Raw genomic sequence first — 16753 nt, forward strand, 5'->3', positions numbered from 1 at the left:
ACTGAATTGATTGCTGATTACAAATTGTAATTCAAATGGTCAAATTGTGACAAAAATTGTAATCAGTTATGCAATCCTGTAGAGTACACATTTTAGGTAGTCTGATCATCTTACTTTTCATTACTTATTACATGTTTTGATAAAAATCGAATTTGTAGTGCATCAATTGCCAATTTGCTATTTGCAGTCCCTGACCCCCCATATGTAATAATGTAATCCATAAAAATAACTGTAATCTGATTATGCGTATGTAAAATGTAGTCTAATTACAAGTACTTTATTTTTGTAATCAGATTTTTTAATCCAGACTGCATGTAGACTATTACTACCCAACACTACTGATTGGACGATTAATCATCCTGGCTGACGTATTGGTCATTATCTACAAAACAAAATCTAGTGATTGAATGATTTCATGCCTGGTTCCTTCCAAAATGTGACCATAGTGCCTTAAATAACCTTTTTCCTTCACAGGATGCTTTGGAGGCTTTATGTGTGGAGCTGAGGCAGGCTATTAAATTGACTAATGTTTCTGTTTAAAAGATATTCATTATAAAGTGTCATGGTGTTTAACGGTGCTCTTGACTCCTCATGCTGACCTGCCGTCTCACAGGCAAAGGTGGAGGAGGATCCTGTGGTAATCCTAAAGGCAGACCATGCTGTCGCCGCCCATCCTAAGGTCTGCTTTCAGCTGTGTGTAGTTCACCTGCATAATCCCTTGACCTGTCGTGACCATGTGTTGTGGAATGCCGTGTTCTCTCACCCATCCCACTTCATTGATAACACTAAGCACCATAGAATCACAATTATTCAAAATGAGAGACACTTTGATGGAAATACAATTTCAAAACAGACAATCAGGTTTATAGTATTGAACTGAGAAAAATTATAACAGAGATTTGCTCTGCAGTGATGCTGATCTGCAGTATTTCTGTACACCAAATGTGGGCTTGTCGCTAGCTTCATTGTTCGATTGAGAGATGCAAGCCTCAAATACAATTTAGTGACTCACAGAAGTGTGGCAAATAAGACTTATCCACTCAGCACAAGTCTCAAACATTCAAACGTGGGTTAAACTAAAAGCTGGTTCACACTGATTTAGAATGGGGAAACATAATATTCATTATCACATTGTCCCCAAAAACACACATCCAACAAAAACTTAACACAGGGTTCCCACAATCATGGAAAACATGGAAATACTAGGGCATTTTTAAATTGTGTTTTCCAGCTGGAAATAAGCAAAATGTTTAAAGTCCTGGACATTTCTGTAGTGGAATATAAATTTTTCTAGTTATGCCCAGCTTTAAAATATTTCATAGGCTAGATATTGCTCTTGTGTAGCATAAAGGCCCCTGCATTCAGCAAATGCAATCGTAGAACAAATGGGTTTGACGTCATTTAGAACAAAATCTGGCCAAAACGAAGGAATTTTTGCATTCGTTTCAGTGGTTTGTAAATTGGAATCCATATCCAGTAAGAATGACATAGAAAATTAATTGGTAAAAAAGTATGGAAACCGTTGAAACTTGGTGTTGCTGTTGGGGTTGGTTTAAACTTGGCCTTAGGCAATAACTTTAAAGGGGTCTTGATGTGAAGAATACAGTTTTCATTGATCTTTTGACATATAAGAGGTCATTGTACTATAAAAACATACAGTAAGTTTCAGAACTCCTGAACTTCATCCTCAGCAAAAAATAGCATTTGTTGAAACCAAGTTGCCAAAACAGCTCGTTTTATACTTCCTCCACATTGAGATGTTAAACTGTGGTAAACATATACATCTGACCGCCTCCACAACCACACATCAACGCCTACTTTACCTTATCACATCCGTAGCCCCGCCCAGTAGCAGTGAGCAGTGAGCAGTGAGATGACAATAAGAGAGCAGGTCAGTCAAGAGAAGAGAGCCAGTCATAACAGTGAGCATTTACTTTCAAGACTTAAAGGAGAAGCAGCACCATACTAAGCGTTTCTGACAAAGGGTCAGAATGAGTATACAAAATATATAAATGTTTTTTGGTGCAAAAAAAAAACCTTTACTAATATAATAAGTGAACCTCAAGGAACATTAAAATAATAAAAAAGACATGTCATGACCACTTTAAGTACTGGATTTTTTATAACTTGTATGCACACTGACAGTAGTTGAATCCTCTATGATGTGCTGTGGTGTTTCCTACCCATCCTTCTCTATCGAGCGGACTTTCCTATGATCATAACATCTTACACTAACAAAACACTGTTAGGAGAGAAACATGATAACTGGAACACAACCCCCCCCCATCAATGCATCACTGATATACTATCTCTCACTGTCAGCCCATTGTAAGAGTAGAGTTCATGTTGAGACTGGTGTGAAGGTCTGGCATGAGTGCAGACATGAGAGTAGAGTCAGACATGCCCAGACAACCAAAAAATGTATTGTGCAATCTGCCCTTGTCCATCTCCAGAAGCCTGAATTGACCTGGCTTCATTTACACCTGCAGTTACATTATCCCTGTCTTGGACGACATCTTGTGATGTTTTAAATGGAAAGGTCAACCAAAAAGGAAAATTCTGTCATCATTTAATCACCCTCATGTTATTCCAGACCTGGATTACGTTCTTTCTTGCATGGAACTCAAAAGGATTCAATTACTTTGAATTGAATGGGAAAAGATGCTAACATAATGCCTAACATCTCCTTTTGTGTTCTACACAAGAAAGTACATACAGGTCTGGATTAACATGAGTGATGACAGAATTTTCATTGTCGGGTGAACTATCCCTTCAAGCTCATTTCTCACTATATATGTTGGTAAACAGTGCTTTTTAGGCTGATCTGGGACCTGTTTCTACATTATCCTTAATCTGATAGAAGATAAATGGTAGGTCTCAGATCAGGGTAAAAGTACTATTTGAGTGTTAACAACCCATCAATTGGTTGCAGTCCTTCTCAAATACGCCATTCCATGAGTTGTGGACCAATGCATGGAGTGAATTTGAAGCATGTGATGTTTCTGATCCAGGGACTTGTATAAAGACAATAAGTATAAAATGAGTTTGACTGGTGTTTGTCTCTACAGGTGAAGACAGAGGAGCAGATAGCTGCAGAGCAAGCATGGTATGGTTCAGAGAAAGTGTGGCTGGTCCACAAGGATGGATTCTCTCTGGGTGAGTACAAAAGCCAACCAAAATGAACTTGTATCTCTGAAAGGCCACGAATTCTTGTTTAAGACGAAATGAAACCGCATTCAGGGGTTAGTTCACCCCAAAATTACATTTCTCTCAATATTTACTCACCCTAATGCATCCCAGAAATAACTGACTTTCTTTCATCTGCTGAACTCATGTAAAGATTTGTAGAAAAATATCTCAGCTCTGTAGGTCCATACAATGCAAGTGAATAGGTGCCAAATGTTTGAAGCTCCAAAATCGGGCAACATAAAAGGACTCCAGACAACTTTGGTAGATAAATCCATATTTTCTGAAGCTATATGATGGGTGTGGGTGAGATACGGATCAATATTTAAGTCCTTTTTCCTTCATTTTCACTTTCTGCTTCTTCTGTTTTTGGTGATTCACATTCTTTGTGCATATCGCCCCCTACTGGGCAGTGAGGAGAATGTATGACCAGAAATGACTTAAATATTGATCTGTTTCTCACCCAAACCTATCATATCGTGTCTGAACACATGTATTTAACCGCTGGAGTCCCTTTATGTGGATTTTGGAGCTTCATAATTTTGGCACCCATTCACTTGCATTGTATGGACCTACAGAGCTGAAATATTCTTCTGCAGAATTCCCAAATTTGTGTTCTGCAGAAGAATTCAGAGAATTTTAATTTTTGGGTGAACTATACCTTTCACTCTGCAGTTAACTTTTGTGAATTTTGTAAAAAATTATGTTGTGGGAAATAATGTTAAAGAGACTTAATTCAGAGGCAAAGATTTTTTTTTTCTCCCATTTAGAATAACATTATCTAATGTACAGTACAATGTTCAATAACATGGGATAATTTATTAAGAAAGGAAATAGGGTTAATTTTTTTTTTTCAATTAGGGATGTGCGGATTTCACTGACGTTTAAACAAGAAATTTGGAGTCGACTAGTCTAAAAATAAACCAACCTTCAGAACATTGTATTTATGCGACATTTAAAATATTTAATCTATTCCCAATCCGATGCAAAATTCCGCTGAAAAGGGACATTTATCTGTGATGTGCTTACCTTGCATTATGATCATTGTACATAAAATATAGAACATGACACACATTCACCTTTAGTGAATGCAGGTTTATTTTATTGAAAACAATTGAATGAATTGTGTTGGACAAATAGCACATTCCTAATAGCCTGTTCTAAATGGAATTCACCAAGTAAAAGTTACTTAACATAGTAAAACAGTCAGAAATAATTAACAGGTAGACTAAACCAAATCTGTGATAGAAAAAACATTTGCTGAAAGTTGTGTGTAATTCAATAAAATGGCTATAGGATAGAACAAAATAGGCCTGTGATGTAGCCTGCAAAAAACCTAATGTATTCCAAACATGACACGCACACAGGATAAATTATATTTAAACCCATTTAGCAGTGGGTAATTAGCCGATTCAAAAATGGTATTCCTATCTTAAAATGGTAATTTTCTAGGCTATTTACTCAAAAGCATACATTTTTTGATGATCAAAATTAACACGTCGACATGGCCCGGTAAAAGACGGGACTTGACTCACCTGAGGCGGCTGTCCTGCACTTGAAAAAGCCAGCTTGGTGGGAAAATAACTTATAAACATGAACAGATTTAAAGAAGACTCAAATGTTAAAACATCAGACTTTCCGCACCACCACTGAAGTGATTTCATAACTGCTTTGTCGAGTTTGCTTGTCTAGCCAGAGGCCATTTTCCTGCACCCGAGTGAGAGAGGGAAGAAGCACGCGCAGCCTGGGGTGAAATTAAATTTTGTATCTGCTCCAGAATATCTTCTTTAAAATAATATTTGAATGATTAATTATATTTAAAATGTGTAACATTAATTTGACAGTAATTTAAGTACACCCTCTGTAAAAATATAAAGCCAAATGTAAATGTGTAAAAATGTTGAACAGTTTAACTGGGAAAAATATTACCCGACTAGTAATTCCAGTGTTGACTTGCAGCATCAAAACCGCTTTGTCAACTAGTTTCGCACATCCCTAGTTTCAATGTGTCTTTTCAGGATGCATTACTGTGACATTGAGGAACACTTTAATGGCATTAGAATATTAGAAGCCTTGTAAGATTATCTCTTCAATTCTGATACAGTATTTAAAATGATGACGTCTGCATTTATTCAGCAGTTAAAACATTCACAATGTTCTCTGGTGTCCCCACAGCCACTTTGCTGAAGACAGAGGCAGGCATTCTACCAGAGGGGAAAGTGAAAATCAAACTGGAGCATGATGGGACAGTACTGGATGTGGACGAAGATGACATTGAGAAGGTCAGTCCTGTAGTATTCAAGTGTTCTTTCTTTCTTTCTTTCTTTCTTTCTTTCTTTCTTTCTTTCTTTCTTTCTTTCTTTCTTTCTTTCTTTCTTCCCTGTGTTTGCACTCTTAGCCCTTGATGAGACAAATGCTTGGAGGTATTATCTGTTCACATCCCTCCTGGAACAGGAGCTTAATTCATATACCACCCAGAGAAGGGCAGTTCTGAGCTGATGATTACCATAATGTCAAGGTTGACCTCATATAAAAATTAGAGAATTGCAAAGCTGGATCCAGAGTTGAGGGTGACACATTTTAAATAAGTTAAAAACATGGCATGAAGTGTCGAGGCTATTGTGACTGCGGCAGATCAATTTAAACTCTCCCTTTTTGTAATACATGAGGTATTTTCCTTACTTTTTCCATTCATCATCAGTCTTAATCCATCCTGCCTTCTTTCATTGTATGACCTTTAATCTTTTCAATCCCTCTCCTCAGGCAAACCCGCCATCATTTGATCGCTGTGAGGACTTGGCGACTTTCCTCTACCTCAATGAGTCCAGTGTCATGCACTCCTTGCGTCAGCGCTATGGAGGAAATCTCATCCATACACATGCAGGACCCAATATGGTTATCATCAACCCTATCAGTGCCCCATCCATGTACTCCGAGAAGGTGATAGAGTTCATACTATCTGCAGAGTCAGTTCAGTCCTGTTGATTATGGGAATTATCTTTATTATTTTAATTCTGAGAGCCGTATTTTAAGACACCACATTGTTTAGTTTATGTTTATTAGCTTAGAAGCCATCTATATGCTGGTGTACTCTTAGAGAAATTAACTTTTTGCTGATATACATTGACCCTTCATAAGTTAATCACTCTAGGAAATAGGCAACTGAAAGCTGCTAATAGCTGTATTGGATTTTATGCACGATGAAGTACTACCCATAAAATGTAATTACAGTCTAGAAGAGTATTTCTTTTGGTCATCATCGGTCCTAATTAAGTGATTTGGCATTATGGATATGGCTGATTATGTCCAGTAATGAATGTTTTGTACAGTCATGAATGCGTTATTGCTCTTGTGCTGGGGAAATAATGTTTACGCTAAGCTACTTTTCAAATTAACAGCTTAATTGACTTTTCCTTCATTGGAAAAGTAATGGTTATGGTTTTTCAGGATTTACTTTTCTGTTGGACAGAAAATGTAAAATCTGTTATACATTAAATTATGTTACACTGTTATATATCAAGCAATAATTAACTTGGCTTTGTATTTAGTTTTTTCTCCATAATGTTATAATTAAACATGTCCAGGGCCTCTTTCTTGCTCAGGAGGCACAGAAAATACAAATATTTTAGACATCATCACAAGAGCCTTTTTTTAAAAGGTGAGCTTTTTCAAGTGTAATACTTAATTTGAGTTGGCCCCTTTCTTTCTCCTTTTGTCATTTTAGGTGATGCAAATGTTTAAAGGTTGTCGGCGCGAGGACACGGCGCCTCATATCTACGCAGTGGCTCAGTCAGCCTACCGAAACCTTCTGACCACACGGCAGGACCAATCCATTGTGCTGCTGGGAAAGAGTGGGAGTGGCAAGACCACAAACTGCCAGCACTTAGTCCAGTACCTTGTGTCCATCGCCGGTAGTACTGGCAAAATCTTTACCGGTACAAACTTTTGAAAACATTTGATTAATTGCTACATTTTGCTGCTGTTTCACACCCATATTAAGCCCTTAGCTTCCTCTTGAGTGTTTTTGGCTAGGGATGCACTGATACAAACATTTTGGCCAATGCATATAGTTAATAAAATTTTATATCTGGATTATTGTATTTCTATTAGGGCTGTCAATTGATTACATTTTACATAATTATGTAAACATTCCATAATTACATAACATGCTAATTAATTAATCAAATTAATCACAATTAATTGGATACATTATTATTTGGTGAGAAAGGCCCCACTAAAGATAATTCATATAAATAATGCATAATAATTCAAATATTTATTCATGTAAAATGTATGGCCTATAATAAATATATAGTACTAATTGAAATTCAGTTTGAAATAAATTGCATTATTGTGGCTGATGAAGCTTTGATTAAACAATACAAAAGTGGCTTAAGAAATCAATATAATATTCATATATATATTTATTCATTCTTATATCATTAAACAAGCCTACAGTTGACAGCAGTCTGTTTTGCATTGAGCTTGTCAATGTGACCAGTTCTCACAGTACACGTTCTTGCGTTCCATCTGCGCTATTTTTAATTGTTGCTCTATATACATGTGCATGCCTCAGACAGACACGTTTAGAATGCCTCACTGGTATTCAGTGACATAAATGCTGATTTTTCGGGACTCTGAATCAAGTTAAAAGTAGTGGAAACTTTGAAAATTGTTTCTCAAAATTCCTGTATTCTGTTGTGCTTCTTCCACCTGTTGTGCTTCCTCCTACTGTAAGTGAGCAGTTCATATTCTGTGGCTGTGATGCTTCTGAGATTTGTTGAGGCACGCTGCCACCTATTGACACGACTTGTAAATGCAGATATACAGTACACACAAATATACGTCAATATTGAATTGCTTGTAAATTAGGAAAATCTAACTTTTATTACAGAATTTTTGCGCTTTATTTTTTATAGAATTATTCACACTTAACACATTAAATTGAGTCCTAATTTCTACATCATCTTGCCATTTTTTAATGAGAAAAAACTGGTCACACTACAGTTAGAATTCTACATGAATCTAGAATGTAACTTCCCCCCAGGTAAAATCAGACATCAAAACATAAGAATGTGCTGTAGAAAACATAAACAACTGCTCAGTTCATTTGTAACCTGATCAAGAAGGTCTGTTTAACCCTTTTATACATAAATTCTAAAAATGTAAAGGACAAATAAATCAATGTTTTTTGCTTCAAAACAATATTCCTAATATTTTGTATGAATTTTGGTAGTGTGGTGAGTGCATTACAGTCACATAGAATCGCTGGATGCGTGCAGACAGATTTTTAAGATTGCGCATGTGCCTGGAATTATTTGCATTGACTAGTGGGTCCAAAATGTGGCAACACTTACATTTGAGCCTTTACTGTCACAAAGAACAGGTTTGGATGTAACAACACACCCTGAAAGGTTAAAAGTGACTGCCCTGATAACGTCTGCTTCCAATATTGACCTAATCAGTTTTACAATACAAAATCCTAATATTGTCCAATGTAGAATAGTCACTGACATATTTTGCATCCCCATTTTTAGCTGTATATTATCTCGCCATGTGTTTGAAAAACATGAAAAAGCGTGAGTGGAAAATGATTGTGTGGTCAGTGGAAATTGGCTCTGATAGTTTAGAGAGAGAGAGAGAGAGAGAGAGAGAGAGTGCTGGTAAGAGGGTGATAGATGAGGGCTCTGCTAATGATGCCCACTGAAACGCTCTGATAATTAGCCATCATCAAAGCCTGCTCAGTCCCTGCTTAGCCCATAATGACCTAATGAAGACTACAGTGCTTGTCAACTATACCATTAAAGAGGCCATGATGTTATCTGCATATGTTCACCTCTGAATGCTGGGCCTGGATCCTCTCTTCTTGTGCACTCAGTGAATGAGCCTGTTTAACTTGTAGAGAATTAAATATTTATGTGTGTGTGTGTCCTCCAGCTGAGAAATGGCAAGCAGTTTACACAATACTAGAGGCCTTCGGGAACAGCGCCACTTCCATTAACACCAATGCAAGTCGATTCTCCCAGATCGTCTCCCTGGATTTTGACCAAACTGGTCAAGTGGCCTCAGCCTCCATCCAGGTTTGTAGATATGCACATTAATGTAATTGTACAAATAGAGTTGTAATGTTCTGGCAACCTTTCTCACAATCTCTGGGTTGTACTCAATGATTTCTTATTTTTTCTTTGGTGATGCTGTTTAGACCATGCTGCTGGAGAAGCTGCGGGTGGTGAAACGACCAGAGGCTGAGTCCACTTTCAATGTCTTTTACTACATGATGGCTGGAGCAGACAGCACTCTAAGGTGAATGCAGTTTTGTCCAGACAATTTTCTGCTCTCAAAAACCTTGCAATTGAAAGCTTGCATTATTGAAGGCATTTATACAATAACTGTATTGTTTCATAACTTGATTTAATAAAAATGTTTTCCTGCAGAACGGAGTTGCATTTAAACCACTTTGCAGAGAACAGTTCTTTTGGGATTTTACCTCAAACTAAGGTTAGTTTTGCCCAAGGTTAAATGAGGTACACTGAAGTACAATCACAAAACTCTTTAATTAGATGCTAATGAGACTCCATGCAAGAAACTGAACATATTTCTTTGTCTAGATAGTATTGTCACAATACCAAAATTTCAGTAGTCAATACCAATACTTGGGGTGGAAAAAAACCTGTAAACCACGGTAGTGCAGTTGTGGTTATGTGTGTGCCAGGGACAGAGTGAGATGCTAGTAACAAATGTTTCATTCATGCAAAAACTTAAGCCAAGTACACACTACAGAAATTATCGCAGACTGGATGTATCAACCACTCAACCATTGTCCTTGACTGAATCTAAGATCCCAAAATTAATTCACAAACTCACACAGATAGCAACAGGTTATTTGTGATAACACATCAACAAACAACATGAAAGATGGGCTTGTTATTGCACTGATTTGCACAGTAAGGGGAAAACAGCTGAATATAATGATTAAACACTGGTTCTGGAGATGTTGGTGATGTTTTTATTTATTTCCAATGCCTTTCTCTCCTCTTGCGCTCTCTATTTCTTTGGCTGTTGCTCATTGCCGGTCTCTCGGTCATTGGAAGAGTGCATATACGAGATGCTTAATTTGATCTTCACAGAAGCAGATATCTCATGTAGCCATCTTGGACCAGCAAACTATATTTGTAGTTATAGTTATAAGCTAGGGATCGATTAAGTCTAAATTAATAATGTAATACTGTTTAATACTGAGTGTGTATTGATTAAAAAAATGTAGGACAATTGTTTTATAATTGAATCCTTTAATTACCCTTTGAATCATAATCGAATCAAGAGGCCAGTGAGGATTCACACCTCTATCAATGCCAGTGAAAGTTTTCAATATTTGAAGCCAACAACGAAACCGAATCTTCGTACTTGCGCATACTAGTGTTTGAAAGCAGCTGGCTCTCAGTCAGATAGCATATGTTATTGTTGTATCATTGTGAGTAATCACATCAGTGATGAGATCAATTCCCACATTATATTCTGTGTGTGTGTGTTTGTGTGTCTGTAGCCTGAGGACAAGCAAAAGTCATCACAGCAATTCACAAAATTGCAGGCAGCCATGAAGGTGCTGGGCATCTCTTATGATGAGCAGAAAGCTCTGTGGCTCATTCTTGGGGCTGTATACCATCTTGGAGCTGCTGGGGCCACTAAAGGTAACAAAAATCCCAGGGTGTGGTTTGTGTGTTTGTGTGTGTTGGCTCTCATGAATTTTGTTTACTTTTTACCAGTAAACCAGTCACCAATATGAATATATAAAGAGTAAAGCATATTTAGGAACTTTGCTTTGGTACTAGTGTATGTCTCCGTCTTTAAGACCTGCATTGGTGTCCCCATGCTAATTCAGCTCAGAGAAGCATAAGACAGCTTTCTCTTTACATATCCGATCTGGAGAGCTAAAAAAAGGCTGTAATTATATAAAGCACTCAAAACTCCTAACAAGCTCAAAAACAGACTTTATTAATTAAGTCCGACTCAGTCTGCTTACTGAGCTCAAACAGGAGAGAGAAGGAGCTCCAAACAGTTTGATGTCGAGGGGTTTAAAGATATGCGTGAGTGTTTCTTGCGCTCTAATGAGGATGGATGGTGCAGTATTTGCAGCTTGTGATATGACATCACCTCCTGCAGTCAGAGATTGATGTATTAATGAACTCTTTAATCCTAAGACTCTAAATTGTACTGCCTGCATGCTGGCTCGTTGTGTTTGGGATCGGGTTTGAATATATGGCCATCTGCCTGTCTTTATGCTATATGATGTGTATTAGTTTGTGTTGCTGATATATTGTCACTGCAGTCACTGAATTACTCAGTATCTGCAGTGCATTTATACTCTGAAGGTTAAAGTCTAGCAGTCCTTCCTGTGTCTGCATGTTAACATTCTGACAGGAAAGACTTATTTTGATGTATCCTTGAGATGTACTGAAGGCTTTCATCACCTAACAGTACCCAATAACAAATAGAGCTTTTATTTTAGTAACATGTTCCACCATCAGGACATCTATGTTTGTAAAGATATATTTTAGAGATCTTAGTTGTAGTTGCATATCCATACAGCAGGGGGCAGTATTGTTCTGCCTTTTTTTTTTCAAGTCAAGTGATTTTTATTGTCGTTCAACCATATACAGTTAGTACAGTACACAGTGAAACGAGACAACGTTCCTCCAGGACCATAGTGCTACATAAAACAACATAGGACAAACACAGAACCACATGAGACTACACAGACTATATAACATACCTATATAAAGTGCACGTGCAAACATGTGCAAAAAGTAGGGGACAGTGCAATAAATTACCAAAAATTAACAGGACAATGGGCACAGTGAGAGACAGTGCAGCGACGACCAGTACACAGTAGTGCAAAAAGATGACAATTTCTAAAAATGCCAAATGTAAACATAACATACTATGAGATAGTGTTCTATGCACATAGCAGTTATTGAGGTAGCAGCCAGGTATAAAGTGTCGATAATTAAAATGCAACTCAGGACGTGTGTGTGTCAGTCCAGTCTCTGAGTATTGAGGAGTCTGATGGCTTGGGGAAAGAAGCTGTTACACAGTCTGGCCATGAGGGCCCGAATGCTTCGATACCTTTTGACAGACGACAGGAGGGTGAAGAGTTTGTGTGAGGGGTGTGTGGGGTCATCCACAATGCTGGTTGCTTTGTGGATGCAGTGTTTTTTGTAAATGTATTTGATGGAGGGAAGAGAGACCCTGATGATTTTCTCAGCTGTCCTCACTATCCTCTGCATGGCTTTGCGGTCCAAAACGGTGCAAGGCCCAAACCAGGCAGTGATGCAGCTGCTCAGGATGCTCTCAATAATCCCTCTATAGAATGTAGTGAGGATGGGGGTGGGAGATGTGCTTTCCTAAGCCTTCACAGAAAGTAGAGACAGATTTTGCTTTCTATCTGTGATATTACTTTGGTCAAGTCACAAGATGACATCTATTGTTATTCTACTCATTAAAGGGCCAAATTATAGTAAAGAATGTCAGATTGTAAAAAGTAAAACATTTGGTGAATGGAGTGCAAAGTGATCCCGCTATCTGAATGGAAAGGGGATGAGGTTAGTTTTACATATTTAATTGGACTGAAGGCACAATGGATGATGGCAGAGTGTTCAGTCAGGATGCTTTATGATAAAGACCTGCACATATGTCGCCACATAACCCAGTTTTTCCCCTCAGCAGAATTCTCCTAAATCTCCAGCATTCTCCTGTTTCTGTCTACCCACCAAATATTGTATTTTGACTTTACCAGCATCAACTGATAACTGTGCCTTCTTGGCTAAATAACAGAAATTCAGTAAAATGCAAAGACAGCCCCCATTTATTTTTCAAATAAAATAAATGCAAATAAAATGTTCATGAAATTTTAAAACTGTAAGTAAATTGTCTTTTCTATCTTTAAATTGAGTGTGTATACTGTATATAGACTCACCGAGCACCGAAAACCATGGTCTTAATAAAGTGGGGGCCTGGGTAGCTCAGCGAGTATTGACACTGGAGTCGTGAGTTCGAATACAGGGCATGCTGAATGACTCCAGCCAGGTCTCCTAAGCAACCAAATTGGCCCGGTTGCTAGGGAGGCTAGAGTCACATGGAATAACCTCCTCGTGGTTGTGATTTAGTGGTTCTTGGGGCATGTGGTAAGTTGTGCATGGATTACGGAGAGTAGAATGAGCCTACACATGCTGTGAGTCTCCGCCAGGGCTAGACTGGCAATCTGGCATACTGAGCATTTTCCCAGTGGGCCGATCATGGGTGGACTGGCCTGTGGGAGAACCGAGTGAGCCGGTGCATCCGCGAAATGTGCCGAATGGGCCACGATAAGCAAAAACGAGTCACCCGCGTTATGCAGAACGGACCAACAGCGTCGCGATATGCAGAAAAGGACAGAGATCCCCCACGCTCAAAAACTTTTGGATTTTAAAAAGAAATCCATTCATTTTGACACACTGTTTTTGATTAATAGAAATATAAGAAAGAGAAGTGGGTGGACTTTTAACATTGTAGGGTGGTTGTGTACACACTGCTGACTCACATTTATGTACAAACACCATGTAAAAGTGAATTTAGCATAATAGGTCCCCTTTAAGGTCAATATTAGGTCAAAAGTGGCAAAAAATAAACCGCTTTCTCTAGAAACTCAGTCAATCATTGTTTTGAGGAATGAAGGCTATACAATGCTTTAAATTGCCAAAAAAACTGAAGATTTAATACAAAGGTGTACACTAGTGTCTTCAAAGGACAACTGGCTCTAACAAGGACAAGAAGAGATGTGGAAGGCCAGATGTACAAATAAACAAGAGGATAAGTAAATCAGAGCTAGTTTGATAAATAGATGCCTCACATATCCTCAGCTAACAGTTTGATTGAATTCTGCCCGCTCAACACCAGTTTCATGTAACTGTAAAGAGAAGACTCGGGTGCAGGCCTTATGGGAAGAATTGCAAAGATAAAAGCCACTTTTGAAACCGAAAAACAGAAAGGAAAGGATAGAGTGGGCAAAGAAACAGACATTGGACAAAAGATTATTGGAGCTTTTGTGGGATCAGCCAGACTGTAAGGTGCATGAGAATGGTAAATGGTCTACACTTATATAGAGCTTTTTTTAACCTTAGAGGTTACCAAAGCGCTTTACACTGTGTCCCAATCACCCATTCACACACACATTCGCACTCACACTCATACACCAATGGTGGCAGAGCTGCCATGCAAGGCGCTAGCCTGCCATTGGGAGCAACTTGTGCCCGACAAGACAGCCACATCTATGTCATTTGCTACAGGAAGTGTGGGGTGAAAGGTCACCTGAGTATCTGGACAAACTGACAGCTGGAATGTCAAGGATCTAGTTTAAGAAGTTCAGAATAGTTTTTTCAAATTGTAATAGTAATTTTTCATGCTATTAATTTCCTGACTATAAATTGTGATCAGTTGAATGGCACTTTGGTGAATGTATGTTTATATAGATATCCTGTTTAACAAATTACCTTTATATATTAATCAAATTCATTTGGGGCAAAAGTTATTTGCAGTCTTTATTGGATTATAATTCAATTATCATTTTATTTAGCTGTCTTTCCTTTAAAGAGGAACTAATTATATTAAAAAGAACTGAAAGAAATACATATCGAGTTAAATGCATATTCCAGCAAATTCAAACTGTACAATTAGTTTAATTATGAATAATTATTTTTATATATTAACAGCGCTAATTACATTATATCTGCTATTGGCCACCCTGCTCTCTAAATATCATCTTTTGTTGGCATTGGCCATTGTAAAAACCCATGTCTGTGGACTAATAATTGTCAACTAATTAAAGAAATGTGTGGCTAATGAAAATTAGAAGATGCATGGATGAGCCAATCATAGTCGTTTGTGAATGTGCGAGTGAGTATATAAATGTGGATGCTAACGAATGCATTTTTAGTTCCCTGTTTGTACAATACAGAAGAATGTCTCCTGTTCTAACCTCTTCTTCTCTACTTGCATGTTGCATGCTGCTCCGTTACAAAGCAGAGGCTGACGAAGGTAAAGAGCATTAATATTATATATCAGCACAACAAACAAACACCTAATTTGCTTGTCTGTGGTATTATTCTGTTATCATAATTTCCAGACATTTCCATTTGCATTCTTATTGTCTGTTTTCTTTCATTTCTCTGTTGGGTTTCTTTGCTTTCAGAGGTTTATAACCATGTCTTAGACAGTCTTGAAGCTTAGACAAAACTTTGGTGGGAATATATGCGGGTGAGGGGAGGGGGGAGCATCACAACTTTGTTTTCTTTTAATGCTCAGACTCTCTGTTGTCTCTCCATGTTGTAGACTTTTCGTTTTTGCAGTGCTTTTTTGTTGTTAAGACACAAAAGCCTGTTCACTCTCAGTTCTTGTTTATTTTCAGCACTCATCTATTCCACCAGAGACCTGTGTTATTTTCCCTCTCTTTGCCACCTGCTCTGGTTGCAGCGACTTAACTACAGCTTGTGTGTCACTCTGCTTGTGTATGTATGACTCTGTTGGTTTGCTCTGTGGTCAGTCGGAGCTGGATACGCTGCAAACATCTGAAAATCCTTCAGTTGATACGTTTTCTGTGATGTCTGTTCAGTAATACTCTCAGGCACCATCAAACCGCTTTTTGAAAGTTCTGAAACTAAGTTTTAAAACAGTGCTTATGAAATAATGCTTGTCAACAGTGGTATTTTCAGGATCCAGATTTCACATTTGAACATTAAGTGGCAACTCAGTACAGTGGCAAAATTATTTATTGTATGAAAGTACAAAAGTAAACGTCCTGAAAAATAGTAAATATATAAATATTACCATAAACTGTGTATATCCAACAAGATGTAACGTTTTTAACATGAGATTAATAAGAACATTTCAGTAACAACTGACCCTTTGCTAAGCCCTTTGTTAAAAGCGCTTCTGACAATCCTGTCTTCGCAACTGCAGGCCTTGCTGACATTACTCTGACATGCATTTGCTATTTTCCAATGACAGTCTATGGATGTAATGTGTGTTTGAATCATTTTAAGCAGGATTTTATCAAAATAGTAAAAAAAAAGAATGTAAAACACGTTGTTGCCTGGGTACCTCAGCGAGTAAAGATGCTGACTGCCACCCCTGGAGCTCGAGAGTTGGAATCCCAGGGTGTGCTGAGTGAGTCCAACCAGGTGTCCTAAGAAACCAAATTGGCCCGGTTGCTAGGGAGGGTAGAGACACATAGGGTAACCTCCTCGTGGTCCCTATAATGTGGTTTACTCTTGGTGGGGTGCATGGTGAGTTGTGTGTGGATGGCATGAAGCCTCCACACGTGCCATGTCTCCGCAGTAATTCGCTCAACATGTGATAAGATTGGGCACGTCATAAGATGCATGGGTTGATAGTCTCTGACTCGGAGGCAACTGAGATTCCTCCTCCGCTACCCGGATTGAGACGAGTCACTACGCCACCATGAGGACCCCCACCCTGACCCTCAATTCCTGACATGCTCCAAATCCACCTTGGTCGCTAGCGGAATTAGCAGATA

At 38.2% G+C, this 16753-nt stretch overlaps 1 protein-coding gene across 1 annotated transcript in view; it reads left to right on the plus strand.

Annotated features, from left to right (window-relative positions):
* Positions 1-16753, plus strand: part of LOC127631765 (unconventional myosin-XVIIIa-like) — a 161964-nt gene that overhangs the window by 72348 nt on the left and 72863 nt on the right. The window contains exons 3-11 of the mRNA XM_052110072.1: positions 614-679; positions 3069-3156; positions 5362-5468; positions 5950-6126; positions 6911-7121; positions 9124-9266; positions 9389-9489; positions 9621-9684; positions 10730-10874. Of these exons, the coding sequence (XP_051966032.1) occupies positions 614-679; positions 3069-3156; positions 5362-5468; positions 5950-6126; positions 6911-7121; positions 9124-9266; positions 9389-9489; positions 9621-9684; positions 10730-10874 (1102 nt within the window). The remainder of the gene's footprint in view (positions 1-613; positions 680-3068; positions 3157-5361; positions 5469-5949; positions 6127-6910; positions 7122-9123; positions 9267-9388; positions 9490-9620; positions 9685-10729; positions 10875-16753) is intronic.

This window comes from Xyrauchen texanus, chromosome 38 (assembly GCF_025860055.1).
Source record: "Xyrauchen texanus isolate HMW12.3.18 chromosome 38, RBS_HiC_50CHRs, whole genome shotgun sequence".
Classification (NCBI taxonomy): Eukaryota; Metazoa; Chordata; class Actinopteri; order Cypriniformes; family Catostomidae; genus Xyrauchen; species Xyrauchen texanus.